General features: G+C 27.0%; 1 protein-coding gene across 1 annotated transcript in view; it reads right to left on the bottom strand.

The window, feature by feature from the left end:
• emp (epithelial membrane protein) overlaps positions 1-15018 on the bottom strand; it is a 234522-nt gene that overhangs the window by 189198 nt on the left and 30306 nt on the right. The window contains exon 2 of the mRNA XM_067050687.1: positions 5552-5610. Coding sequence (XP_066906788.1) covers positions 5552-5570 — 19 coding nt within the window. The 5' untranslated portion in view covers positions 5571-5610. The remainder of the gene's footprint in view (positions 1-5551; positions 5611-15018) is intronic.

Here is a 15018-nt window from a genome sequence, read left to right as displayed (position 1 = left end):
TTTTTCCAATTTTTCTGGAATAAACATTTAAAACGTTCTTAGGTAATGCAATAATTTCCTCTAAAAATTGTGCTTGGTCGTAAAATGTGTATCTGACATTCCTTTTTAATTAACATTTTTGGCTTCGCTGGATTATTTAAGGTTGATTTCATTGATTTTAGATAAATTTAGAAAATTCGTAATTTTAAAGGTATAATTTATATATTAAAATATTTTTTATATATAAGAAAGGTTTAAGGTGAAATGTTGTAATATTTCGAAAGTTTTTTTTTTTTTTTTGAATTTTGAAAGTTTTAATTTTTTTAGTTACCATGTTTTATGACCGAGTGCCTCAGTGATAAATATGAATATTAAATAAATCAAATAATATTGAGAAGATTAAGAAGATATAAACTGTAGGTATGTACTCGTTCGTTGACTCGACGGAGAAAGGCAGAGATATTTTAACGTGGTCTATTGCAATGATGTAACTAGAAGCGAAATGCAAAAACCGCTGACCTATTTCAAACTGTAATAACCTACAGTCGTAAAAAAATTTATTATCATTATTATCTAATTACAAAGAAATCAAGAATGTTTAAGTACAAAAATATATTGTTCTCGACAATTTGAAAGTCCTAGATATGTAACCTTGCAATTAGAAGTGGTTTAGGCCATTCTTTTCTCACCACTTAATTTTTATAGTTACTAATTACTGCTTTTATTGACTTTAAATAATTTTAATTAGTTGGATATGCTTAAGACTGACTAGTATGAATATGTAAGTTGAAAGATGAGCCTGCCAAGTATAGGTAGTGGGAACACAAAATGGCGGCTGTTTATCATAAACAGTAATAAATAAATAATCTGATGTTAAACATAATAATCTAAACTAATGTTATCAAATCTAAAATACAATGTCATTTTAAGGAAAGTATGGCAAATTATGAATGTACATGCAACTTACCATGATCCTAGCAGCAAAATTAACAAAAAATTATTAAATTGATTACAATAAAATTGCAATTAAAAAAACTTTCAATAAAATATCTATTTATTATTAATATGTAAAACACATCTTTCTATTATACTAGTTATAAATGTAACATTTTGTAAATCAGAGTAAATATTATAAATAAATATTTCCAAGTCCTTAATTGAATTTCATTAATCATTGATATTTTTAAAACGATGAAAATGTAAATTGCTTTATAAAAAATACAATGATTCTTTTAAAAAAAAATATTAGTTTCACTTATCAAACATTAACTGCATAAACGACAAATAATTATGTAAACCATATATTATAAAGTACTATTATGACATTGAATTTTTTCTTTAAATTTTAGTCTTAATAGTAATAAAATATAAAATAAAAAAAAAAGTAAGAATTCCATTTTATACTGTTTATTATTTTTATAATTATCTATTTTTTGAAAGTTTCAGACGAGAAAAACGAACGTCATTAAGATTTGCGTTATTTGGAAATGTGACGTTTTTGTGTTAAACACAACATTATTTAAATAAATTTTATTGTTTGATATTAATATAAACTGAAATATTATGTTACAAAAATTTGAATCAGAAAAGTTTAATTTAATGAATTTTTAATAGTTATTTTAGACTAGAAAAATTCAATTATTAACTTTTTGAAAACTGCCCTAATTTTAGGTTTAAAATTTGTGCTATGTAGATATATAAAATATCTCGATTAAAATCTCTATTTTCCCAATATTTTCTTCAACTCAGTTCTTTAAAACTAACCAAAAATTTTTATTGTATTTAAAGATCATAAGGTTTTAAAATTGTATAAAATAAAATATTAAATTATTATGTTATAATAATATTAATTATTCTCCGAAAAATATAAAAGTTTGATCTAAATATCTGCCAGTCGAGTAAAAGAAATTGATATCCGGAATAAATTTTATTGTATTATAAACATGCATTGAAACTCATAAGTTAGGTGAACATAGAAATTGGAATATTTACTGTAATATTGAATAAAATTATTTTTAATTATTAAAACTGCTTAATCATTAAGTAAATTGAGGAGGTAACGTTCAAAACAAACTCTCTACAAAAGAGATGTTTAAACTTTCACCACTTATGGATTTAAAAAGAACCAAACCACTAAATATCCGTTTAACCCCAATATTGCTCTTAGGAAAATATTTACGAATCTCGAAACTACAAAGAGAGATTTACTTTTCCGGGTTTCAAAACATGTGATTCTATATTGGTGGTTATTCACTATGTCGGTTTGTATTTTAATTTTAAAATTCCATTCATAAACTTTCGAAATAATTCTGATTGGCAAGTGATAAGGCTTTCGGTATAATTTAACGTTTATTATGAGAAATATGTCAAACAAATTATTTATAGTAATACAATAAAAGGGTCCTATCTTCTAATTACATGTACATTTTACTATTTATTTATATATTTGGACAAATTATATTTTATCTAAAATTAAATAAATCGTTATAGTTTTTTTTATAATATCAATTGTCTCTTTTTTTTTTATATGATCTTTTCTGAGGATTTTCGTTAACAAAACAGAATTTATTGTTTGATTCATTATTCTGATTGACAAGTGATAAGGCTTTCGATATAATTTAACGTTTATAATAATAAATATGTCAAACAAATTATTTATAGTAATACAATAAAAGGGTCCTATCTTCTAATTACATGTACATTTTACTATTTATTTATATATTTGGACAAATTATATTTTATCTAAAATTAAATAAATTGTTATAGTTTTTTTATAATTGTCAATTGTCTCATTTTTTTTTTTAATAAGATCTTTTCTGAGGATTTTCGTTAACAAAACAGACTTTATTGTTTGATTTTAATGGGTATTCCATGTGACGAAGGTAGTGGCAGTGATAGTGAAAGCTACACTAACCACTATGCTCGTGTAACATAACATTAGCTATCGTACTATCAAGATTTGCTTGATAGGTGGTAGTGATATCAACTATACGCGCAGGCGTGACAAACTCACTGTCACTATTGCTGTTTATACATCTGATACTAATAAGGAAGGTAGTGCCACTTTTTCTTATCCTTTCTGTTTATTAAACAATTTTACATTTATAATTTTTTTTAAGAATTCGACGTTTTGGGATACATAATTGTTTTTAAAAAAAAGAAAAGAAATAAGGTTCTAAATTGCTTATTGGTAAGATACTGTCATGAATTTTTTTTAGATAATTATTTTATATCTAACTGTAGGCGTGAATCAACCCTAATGGTTCTGGAGTTCTCCTTGGGATCCACCCAGCCTCACAAAGTGGGTACCCTGAATTGAGAAAAATTTGATGGTTGAGCGTGATCTTGAAAAACACCTCCTTGTATAACCGTTGTTATACATACAGAGTAAAGACCCTCATGGGTTTTAGCGGTGTTCACATTATTATTATTTTTTAAATTTCTTAATTTTCATATTTATCACTTGTTATCAGTATATTTGCTACTTTTATTTTACTGCATTTATTATTTTCATGTTTTCTTTTTATATTATATTAGATTTTTACATATTAATATTAATAGTATATTCAAATTTTTGAAACTTTATCTTGTAGATAAATTTTAGCTTTTATATTTAACAAATATTTGATGGGAAAAAATATATTGAGTTGATAGAAAAAATATATTCAGAGAATCATAAGAAAATAATATTATCCAAAAAAAAATAAACGAAAATATATAAATGAAAAAGAACAAAAAAAAATATTACTAGCTTATATTATAGATTAATTATACTTAAACCTATATACTACAATTTTAAAAAAACAATTGTTTTACTAGTTATAGTAAGGTGTGTATATTGCAACCCAATACATTTGGGCAATACATCTTTTCAAATAAAATATTTTTCTCTTTTTCACTCTAAAATTTTTCATCCTTCCAGAGCTGATGTACAAAAATTTAATTTTGATATTTATTTCCTGAAATTGATAGCATTAAATGTTATTCTTTTTATTTCCTATAAGCTGTTTACGACAAGTTGAACTTGAGGAATCCTAATTAGTTTTCCCAATAATTATAGCACCTTGATGAAGCCATACTTAGAGCGTCATGCTTTGCCGAACTTAAAACCCGCTATTAAGAAGAAAGACGGCGTTAAAACATTGTGAAACTTTCCACGGCTGGACATGCGGAAAATGACAGTAATAGTAACTACTCGTTCATTTGCTTAATACGAGTTGTGAGGGTAACCATTTGCTGAAGAGCTTTCAATTTGAAGTTAGTAAGGATTTAGGATTCTTATTCGGACACATCATAGGTTCGTATTGAATTCATCATGGGGCTGGTTACTCTCTTTGAAAGTAAAAGTGAAGCCAAAAAAGGTAAAAGACCACGCCCTCGGCGCTCAGGTTTACGTTAAAGTTAATAGGAATTACCGCCATTGTAAACTATATTAAAACAGAAGGTACTAGGTGATTGGCTCCGATTTCTCTAGCACGCCCTTGGACTACATTATAAAGGTAATTTTTTTAACTCCACTTTTCCTGTCAACTTCCCCCCTCTATTATAATCCTTCCTCCTAAGAAGTAAAAAAAAAAAAGTGCATTCATAAATAGTTAGTTCTTAACTATTTCTTGAGGTGTAGAAAGGCAAGATAGAATAATATTTTTAACGTTTTTCACAATATTTAACATCATCTAAGTTTTTACACATTTTAACCCCTCAAAACTTATTAAATTCAATATATGCTTACACTCAAAGGTAGGGTTGTGATTCAAATTTGTTAAACCTTCATAATAAAAATCTGGTGCCCCTGCCTTTGCCTTAAATCCAATATTAACAAAAATAATAATATTCCTGGTACTAAAATTTTAACATTTTGATTTGGAAAAAGTATAAAATAATTATAAAAATATAACAGAGGACATACATTGTTGTTAAAAAAGAGCATTTATGCAATGCTAAATAGCTATTCAGTCAATATTCAAAATAATTAGAACTATTTTATAGATTTAGTCATCCTGTCAGCTGAAAGGTTTAAATTCAAGTTAAGTGGAATAAATCAATTAAAAATTTAATAACAATGTCGAAATGACAACAGTTAACAAGTTTAACAGGCCCGCTCAGCATATGCGCTGGTATTAGAACAGATCTTTTATGTTAACATGTTAAATGTGTTGTTCGCCAATCTCAATTATCTCCTCTAACTGTTTACGTTAAATATTATATTTTCTTAAATCTTTGGCTTTCCAATGGTATCCAATAAGTTTATAATATTACTATTATTTCCGATTATGGTTATTTTAGCTTGGAAAAAATATTTTTTCTCTTATCTCCTTAAATTAATTATATAATTCATTCATAGTTTCTATGTACATGTATACATACATACATTTTTCACGTTGGTTTATATATGTACATGTATACATATATAAACCAACGTGAAAAATTCTATGCTATGACACTGTCAATCAGTCGATTTTTTCGAAGATGTTACGTTCACATCCCAGGCATATACTCGCCTTCATTATGTAATTTAATTAAATAAATTGAAATAATGTATCAATTACAGTTGGTTATTTTTTTAACTTACCTGGGTTTTTGCGAATCATGTTTGTTAGAGTTTTTCAAAACCAGAGATACTCAAAAATCCTGAAACAAATGAAAACTTGTATCATTATTAATGCTAAAAAAAATAATAATTTTTTGTGTACAGAACAACCTATAAAAAAGGGTCTTATAAAATCATTTTAATTACTCAGATCTTATAATTTCAATTGAAAGCTCTACATTTGACATTGATGTTTAAAACCAATAATTGTTTAGCATATTTAGCATGATTGCTTTGCGTGCTTGAGGTTTCGAGGTGAGTTAGGTTGCGACATAGCGTTTATTTACGTTTATTCAATTATTGTAGAAATTTAAGGTTAATTTCGATCAAAAGGAGGCCAGTGTCGTTTATACGTCCTTAAAATTCCTTTTAATCATAATGATACTTTCAAAGTTCGAGAAGTGTAAGAAGTTTATATGAAATATTAAAATAAGACTTGTGATTTCAGTTTGAAGCTTTATGAACACGATATATCCATAAACATTCAAGACATCAATAACGTATCAAACCATCCAACTCTCAATCATTAAACATGTTGTATTTAAAAAAAAAAAGTTAAGAATTAAGAACTGTTCTCCTAAGACTCAGACTTAACTAAATGATTTTATAATTGCCGCGTTGAAGAACGAGTTCTTTTGTTTATGAAATAACTTTCCCCCAGAAAAAGAAAAGTGACGACCTTTAGTTTTTCCAGAGAGTTAACTTTCCCGTGTCGTCTGCCGAGCAACACCTCTCTCTGGCTCTCACTGTGAAGCATACGTCGGATCTTTACTGCCTTCAGGATTTATTATACTAATCCTACCAGATCTTTCAAGATATAACATTCAAGGCTTTAGAAATTAAATGTTCAAACGATAGACAGTATGTGATTTTCCAAAAAAAAAAAAAAAAAAAAAAAAAAACATCTTACTAAGGGCTGTGTATTCATCGATTTAACATCAACGATAACACTTTCTATACAAAAAAAAAGTTAGTAATAAATGGTGCCTATCTACAGATGAATTAATTACATAGAATATGTAAATGAAGATACTTTTTTAATTTAGCAAAGTTTTTTTTTTTTATATGAGTAGATGATTTGTGAGTGGCCAACGAAGTTCCACAAATAAACAAAACTTATTTATTCGTGCTGAAGTTTCCACATGAATTTCAGGCCTTTATTAGGACTGAAAAACAAAACTAGATAACAATCTTAATTCAGAGAAACATAAAAATAAAATAATAACAAATAAACTTGAAAATATACCTAAAAATAAAATAATAACAAATAAACTTGAAAATATACCTAAAAATAAATTAATTATTATTTAACTGGGTACTTTTTTACTCATTCTCAATAACTGATTTTGATTCACCAAATGACCATATCTGCCTGTATTTTTTCTTAACTCCACACAATTATTCATTATATTACGATTAGAATTAGCAATGTATGTGTGCTTGATAATAGATATTATTTATTTAGATATTAGATCCTTAAAATTATCATATTCTTTATCATCTTGTTTTCATATTCAACTCATCATTTACTTTTTCTTCCACATTTTTCTATATGTTTATTTCTTTATTTATATTAACACCGTCTGTTTCTAATAATTTGTTATCATTTATTTAGTATAATTCTTAACTTTACGATATCATATTTTATCTTCTATTAGTATAAACTAATTATTGTGTTTAACAGATTAATAAATGTAATTAATTCATCTACAATTAGGCATCATTATTTATTTATCTTTTTTATTCAGAAAGTTTTACCGTAATTGTAATGCAATAGTATTATGTTTTTGTAAAAATGATAATAATATTTTAATTTATGACATAAATGTTTTTAATTATGATGATATAGAATGTTTTATAAAAAGCTGTAATTCAGAAAAGTGATTTTTTTTTTTTTAAAATTGTTTTTAACGTTTTTGATTAGTGAGAGCAAAGATATTCTAGAGGGGAAATTAAGACACATACACATATAAATCACAGATACTTTCTCAAACTTCATAAAAACTATTTGAAATGCACATAACCAAGCCCTGAAAATTCTAAAAAAAAATTGTAATAGGCTGAAAAAGAAAGAAAAAATCATATTAGAAGTTACCATGGTCCCCACATTAAGAAAATTGTGATTATAAAATGTAATTGTTTGGCTTTAGCGCACTTGCCCAGCCTCCAATGGCTCATTACCAGTGATGTGGCGAGAGGGATGCGCTGGGATCTTTTGAGCTCTGCTCTACCCCTCACACGTGGGGGATAGAGTAGGCTCAGGGATCCTCAGGTCGATTGTGTATATATTGTATATAAGAGTGTAAATGTGACTAGAGTTATTTTATGATTATATTTTTTTTTTCCATACACATAGTTTAATTATGTTCATATTGTTTATCCTTCTGTTTGTTTTAATTTAAGAGAGATTTTTTTTTTCATTTGTTTTTATTTTATTTTAGTATGAATGTGATCATTCATCCCTATTACCTATTGCCCAAAACTGTGTGGCAGATTGTAATATCTATCAATAAATAAAAAGTATTTAAATAAAAAACATTTTGTTGCTCAATACTAATGAAAACATAAAATAAATCGTGGCAAGTTTTTTGGTGCGATAACCTAATCTACTTTCATTGTAATTAGCTCGCAGTTTTAATTTTAATGGTTTTTAACAAGTTATTATGTGACTTACTTGTCACAGTTAAAGAAAGGACTTATCTAATATTCTGGTGTCAGTTACATTTCCAGGTAGACTGTTATACCGGGTCAAATTACCTTAGCAGTTTCATTTTTTTTTAATTATGCAACCGGACACCTCAGATAAATCCATTAGTCATTCTCACAGAAAGGGGATGATTTTAATTTTCACCGTGGTTTTAAAGGGCACCAATCAAGCTTTTAAAAAATGGGTATACTATCTTAAGCACTTTAATATATATTTAATGCACATCCAAACAAAAAAAAATGTATATCGAAAATAAATACATAACCTTATTGATAAATGCTATATAAATATATATTTTTATTATTTTTATGCTAAATATTTACAGAAAAAGAGGAATAAAAATATATGATAAATATTTCAAAAATTTTGTATGTCCCTCTAGATGTGACTGGGTGAACCTTGTAATTTATTTTTTCAACTGTAATTTTAAGATCTCTGTAAAGATCATCATTTCTAATGTACCAGAGTACATAAAAAATTCCCCTACAAACATTATTTTGAAATCTTTGTATAATTTGTCTGCGGGAGTTAGATTCCATATTTCAACCGATTTTATAGGTAAACCTCCGGCAATGATTCGCTATTGCTATATTTGAGTATGTATATAGATTTAATAAACACAATTAGATAGATTGATATAAATTATTGAATTTAGTTTAAATTAAACATTTAGGTGAGAAACGACGACATGTTTTTATGATGTTTTTAGCACCTCTAGAAATCTTTAAAGGAATCATTAAAAATGTTTTCTTATTTTTTGGGAAGAAACGAATCTGCTCACATAAATCAAGTTGAAAATTTTCCAATTTTTAATTACCTTAAAAAATGGTTTTGGTAGTTTGAGACAAGGCTGAAAACGAATATGAAATGGTTTTTTCTAAAAAAAAAAAAAAAAAAATATCCTACTTTATCATATGCCATATTACGTTTTTATAATTTTTTAAAAATATAATATAGTTTAATAGGATCAGTAATACTTTTTTCTTATTCTTCGAAAATAGACGTATCTATTGGTGTACAATAATTGTGAAAAAAATATTCGACCATCCATTTTATATACTCGTATATAGGTAGAAGTTTTTGGACTTTGGCGCTCCACTAAAACTTCGAATTCCTCTCGTATCCAATCCTTACAATCCAAAATCCTTCATAAAATCCTAACTGTTCCATATGTAACCGATCTAGCCCGAACCAGATATCAATCCTTCCATTTTAAACTCCCTAACCACTCAAACTCATTAGTTTCTAACCTTGCTTCCTCTTTTATTCCTGACTTTTCCTCCGAGGCGTCTGAAAAGAAGATGGCCTCGAGATATTTTGTATAAATGTTTTTAGAGTGCCACCTATGGGTAGTTTCTCTGCATGTATCATACCAGTATGATCTTACTTAAAATTTACTTGTTGTATTTTATGTACAGTTGTAAATGTCAATAAATAAATTTTAAAAAAGATAAAAGAGTTATTGTGTATATGGAGCTTGTTATTTTAAGATAACTTATACATTTTTGATATACTAAATTTGGATATACTACTGTCTTTTTACATTCTCTTTCCATCGAAAATTTGCATCCCATATCCTCGAGGTATTTACCCTGATTTAAATAGGGGTCACTATTTATTTAATGTAGTTGGCAAATATTCTTGGTAATGAAATAAACTTGCAGCGACATTGATTCATTCAGTTTTATATTCAATTTTGAGATACATCTCCGTATACTTGCTATTATATTTTAAAAAGTTTACTCCATTAAGTTGAACTGGTATCTTTGCGAAGACATATCCTTCTGGAGGATTGTAGAACAATGGAGTATGTGGGGCAGAGAGTCGACTTTAATGGAATTAAATCCTATTATAAGACTGACCCTGTTGTAACAGACTACAATCCTATATAGCTTAGCGTAAGGTACTCTCTCTTCAATAGATGATGTCCTACTCTGCTAGTAGTCTTATGTTTACATTATATTCTTTGTATCTCGATATTATATGTAAATGATTATTTTATTTATCTATTTAATATCAGCTAAAAAACAGGATAAAACAAAAAAAAAATTGTCTTTTTTGGCTATTGTGAGAAGTGCTATCTTCTTCCAAATATTCTAATAGTATTGCCTTTTTATTTTTTTTTTTTTGTTGCTCTGATTAATCTAAAAGAAGTAAATATATGAATGATAGTTATAAATACCTTGATGGTTACAAACTATTGTGTTGCAACGTAATATGTTAATTTCATATAATGTAACCTAGGATAACCTACAACCTAATTCCAATTCCCAGGGTGTGAGAAAAACGAACAAAAAACAAACTTTAATGAAGTTATCAAAATAATCATGGTTTCATAACCCAACACACTATATATTTTGATAAATGACAATATATAGGCGATTGTAGGCGAAGAAGTTGAGGTTAACTCGTTATTTTTTTTTTAACTCAACAACCGTTGATTTGATTTTTTTTTTTTTTTTTAAGCCCTCCTCCCTGGTCATTTCTGACATACGGGGTGGGTATCTACAGGCTGTCACCCTTTTCTAACCATGGTGTGATAGAATAGTTGATATCCTATTTGGAAGTTTTTTCACCTCAACAATTTAAAAAAATTAATTATATTAAGTCTTCCTATCCTAAAAAGAAAATCCAAAAAGAAATATGAATATTTTAATTTCTATATTTTCTTTCTCTTTGTTTTCATAACTTTAATTTTTAAATTATTATTAAATTAAAATATTCATACTTCTTTGTTCCTTTGTATTATATAGTTGTATATTTTTATTTTCTTAATTATGTTATTTTTTCTTACATATTTAATTAATTTATTTTCCACTTCTTTCATTACTTTATTTTTAATAATTTTCATTCTGTACAATTATTTACTTTAATCATTCTATATATTCTTTTATTCACTGGTTGATTTTTGTTTTTAGCCCTGATGAAGGCTAAAAATTCTGGCCGAAACGTTTTAACTAAGTTTTTTACGTATTTATTTTATTCTCTGACCGATCCCACAAACATCTCCTCATATTCATTTAGATAGTTTTAATTTTGGTTTGTAGGTCATTTAATTATCTTTCGGACGAGCAGCTTTAAAATTAGAGATGTATAGTTTTCGAGATATTAAATAAAAACCCAGCCTTATTATACATCCATAGCTTAAGAAAAACAGTCATAAAAATTATGATAGCAACAAATAAAGCCACGTACTTACGCAAGATTTTTATTGTACGATTACTGCTCCGTTTCTAACACGAAAAGTTTGAAGTCTTCCTCAATAAATGGTATATCTAATACGAAAAGATTTTTTTCAAATCTGACAGATAATTTCGGAAATGAGTGCGTTCAAACAAACAAACCACTAAGGTTTACATAGTAATATATATTCTACCATAATAAACAAATATAATGTTTAATACTAAATTTTCCAGGTATTTAACAGCTTCTCTAGAAGTGTTTCACTAAGGAATGATTGAGTAATACTTATAATCGATTATAACAGTTATAATCGATCAATACGATCAAGAAGCGTCCCACTTAAGAGCCATCCTATGTTCAACCTTCAATCACAAGCTAATGGACTTGAGTGGAACGTGTGAGATAGGTTTATTTGTTTCATTCCAGCGTTTCCAAACTATTTTTAGAAATTCCTTATGGACATAGTTAATAGGATATGAATATTTTTAACCGCCAGAATAACGAAGCACTTAGATAAGATACCTGAACCTTCATTATTTCACTGCAGACTGGATGCACATTCCCAACCATGACCTTAACCTCCTCCAAAAATAGTCTTACTTAAATGGTCATTAGGATGCCGCTCAAACGTGACGGAAGATGGAAGAATCACGGTACCAACTTTCTAAATGCACTTGTATTTATTATTAAATCTGTATAAATATATATTAAATTCAATTAAGAAGAATAAAAATCTGTGATTATTTTAAAATAACCGTTTCATTATCCATTTTTCAAAAATAACTGACTAATAAGGCCAAAAAACCGTTATTTTTTTCACGTAGCTGCCAAGGAATCCGGTTATTTTCAAAATAACCGGTTAAAATTCCTAAGAATTTATTTTTAATAAAATTGGCTATTCCTAAAATAAAAAAAAACCCTGATTTTAAGCTGTTTCGATCGTTCTTCAAGTAATTAGATAACCTATTATTTGTATTGTATTCCTAGTTACAAGTTATCATTTTTATGATAAAAATTAATTATTTTTTATAGTATAGAGAAAGAAATATTTTATTCATTCATGCTGCCCAAATACATCGGGTTGCTACATTACACAGCATACTGATCAATCCGTGACTGGACAAATATAAGTTACATATTTTACATGATATAATATAATAGATAGATAACATTTTTTTTTTTTTTTCTTCCGCAGTTTTCTTTTACAATTAATACTAGTCTGCAAACTAACTACAAGTTTTTCGATTTATTCCTTTTTTTTTTTTTTTTCTTTCCCTTCTATTTCACAACCCCTATTTCATTTGATCAACAAATTCCCCTATATAACAAATATTAAAATATTTAAAACAATAAAAATATAATAATATATTAATATTTGTACTTTTTGTATTAAAATAATACATTCTTAAAGCTGATATCGATTAATCAAAAGGTAACGATTAGAACATCCTGGATTTATTAGGTAAATGTGACAAGAATTCGCTAATAAAAAAACTTTGCAAACAACAACAAAAAAACTTTTATTGAATAATAATATAGGAGTTGGTAGCTCATGGGTAAGGGACTGTGCTACAAGATCCAGGGACCCGACTACGAATCCGGCTGTGGCAGATAATTTTTTCGATTTCACTGTAGCTATGAGTCAGCCCTGTGGGTTCGAGAGTCACCTTGCATCATTAAGTGGGTACCCTTAATTGGATAAAAATCTGGCGGTCGAGCGTGATTCTTATCAAATCACCTCCTTTCACAATCGTTGATCTAGTAACAGACCTTCCTTATAAAGTGTTGCATTCATGAAGGCCATGTGTTGTAGCAGTACAGATTTCATTTGTTTTTTTAATTTAATAATAATTAAAGCTGCCACCATTAAGTATTAACGTTCTAAACATTCATTCATGTCATATATACAGGTTAAACTCACGAAATGAGAAAAAAACAAAAATTATAACTATCACAGTAAATAAAAAAATAAATTACAAATAAGATATTTTCAATTATCACATCTATAAAACAATTATTTAATCGAGAAAATAATAAAAAAAAAAATGCTTAAATATTAACAGAGTAATTTTTACATATCATAAAGAGAATTAAATTTGAATACATCTAAAATAATTACATCTGACATATATATAAAATATGTACATTCAGCATTAGGAGCTCCAGGCCCATCTTCAGGAAGGGAAAGCAGAGCTGCAAGAGATCCCAGCACTTCTCTCCCTATCACATCACTGTTATTGGGAGCCAGTGGAGGCTAAGTGGGAATGCTAGATCAGCATATGCTCAGGACTTGAATGGAGAAGTTTTGGCTAATACTAAAAATCAACCTTCGAGGAGGATTATAGGGATTCTGCTAAGGGATTAGGGTGGTCTTTTATAACTCATTTAAGTTTTCCCGCCCTTGAGAAGTATTTTCTAACTTTCCCTTATTTTTTAGTTTATACTGCTATAATTTTAATTACTTAACAAAATTTAATGATTAAGAAAACAATGTTCAAGAATTTAATTCTATATAGTTAATCCACTAAAAAAAATATTTTTTTTTTCAAACCTCTTTATTTTTTATATGGTTACAGAATACATAATAATATAATGCAATACATTATACATATACAATTTACATAATATCTTCGTCTAAAAAAAATAAAATAAAATAATTTTTCTCACCATCTTATTTTATCAGGGCTATTGTTTTTAATTTTAGCAGTTACGTTTATTTTGATTGGATTTAAGATAATCGAGAAGTTATAATTCAAAAGTTGAAATTATACATCGAAAACTATTTTACTTTATTTTAATATTTGAATTTTCCTCTGTTAAATTAGTTAAAAATCAACATTTTTTATTAAAAATTTAACTAATCTACATGAGATGCTCCCATAATATTTTTTTAAATAATGACTTTCTAAAATATATTATTTAAAAATTTATAATATGTGGATATATTTAGCTTGTGATTGAAAACTCTTCAATTATTCGATATACAGAATAAACAGGCTTTTGATGGAACGTTTGTACTTTATAAATCAATGGAGTGTTTGAAAGTCTTAAAATGTTTCTTTAGATCTCAAGTGGAAACAAGAACTTATTTTTTTAACACCAAAGATGGAGAATACTCATTAATTATTCAAGAAGACAGATAAATTAAAAAATTTAAATCTCATAGTTTATATCATCGGTACATAATCAAAGTGACATTTTTGTAAATTTCTGATAACATTTTGGAAGGATTTTATAATAAATTTAAGGTAAGATCTAATTTATAATGTTAATATAAATATATCAAATGATCATTTTACATTTTTAATTACTGGCGTAACATACTGAGTTTGAACTTTTCGGCATTGCGGAAGGAATACAAAGCCACTTTTAAATTCAACAAAATCTAAGATTGCATATGTTTCTTAAATGTTTTTTTTTTAATTTCATTATGTATGATTTCATACTGTAAAAATCCTGTTTAAATAATCAATAAATAAAATATTTGCTTTTTAATATGTAAATAATATTAATTTTAATTAAATTATACCGATACAATCCATGAAGAGTCAGGGGCGCA

This window comes from Halyomorpha halys, unplaced genomic scaffold (genome assembly GCF_000696795.3).
Source record: "Halyomorpha halys isolate HHAL.00 unplaced genomic scaffold, Hhal_1.1 Scaffold813.1, whole genome shotgun sequence".
In the NCBI taxonomy this organism is placed as follows: Eukaryota; Metazoa; Arthropoda; class Insecta; order Hemiptera; family Pentatomidae; genus Halyomorpha; species Halyomorpha halys.
This window is presented reverse-complemented; position numbering and strand designations above follow the sequence as displayed.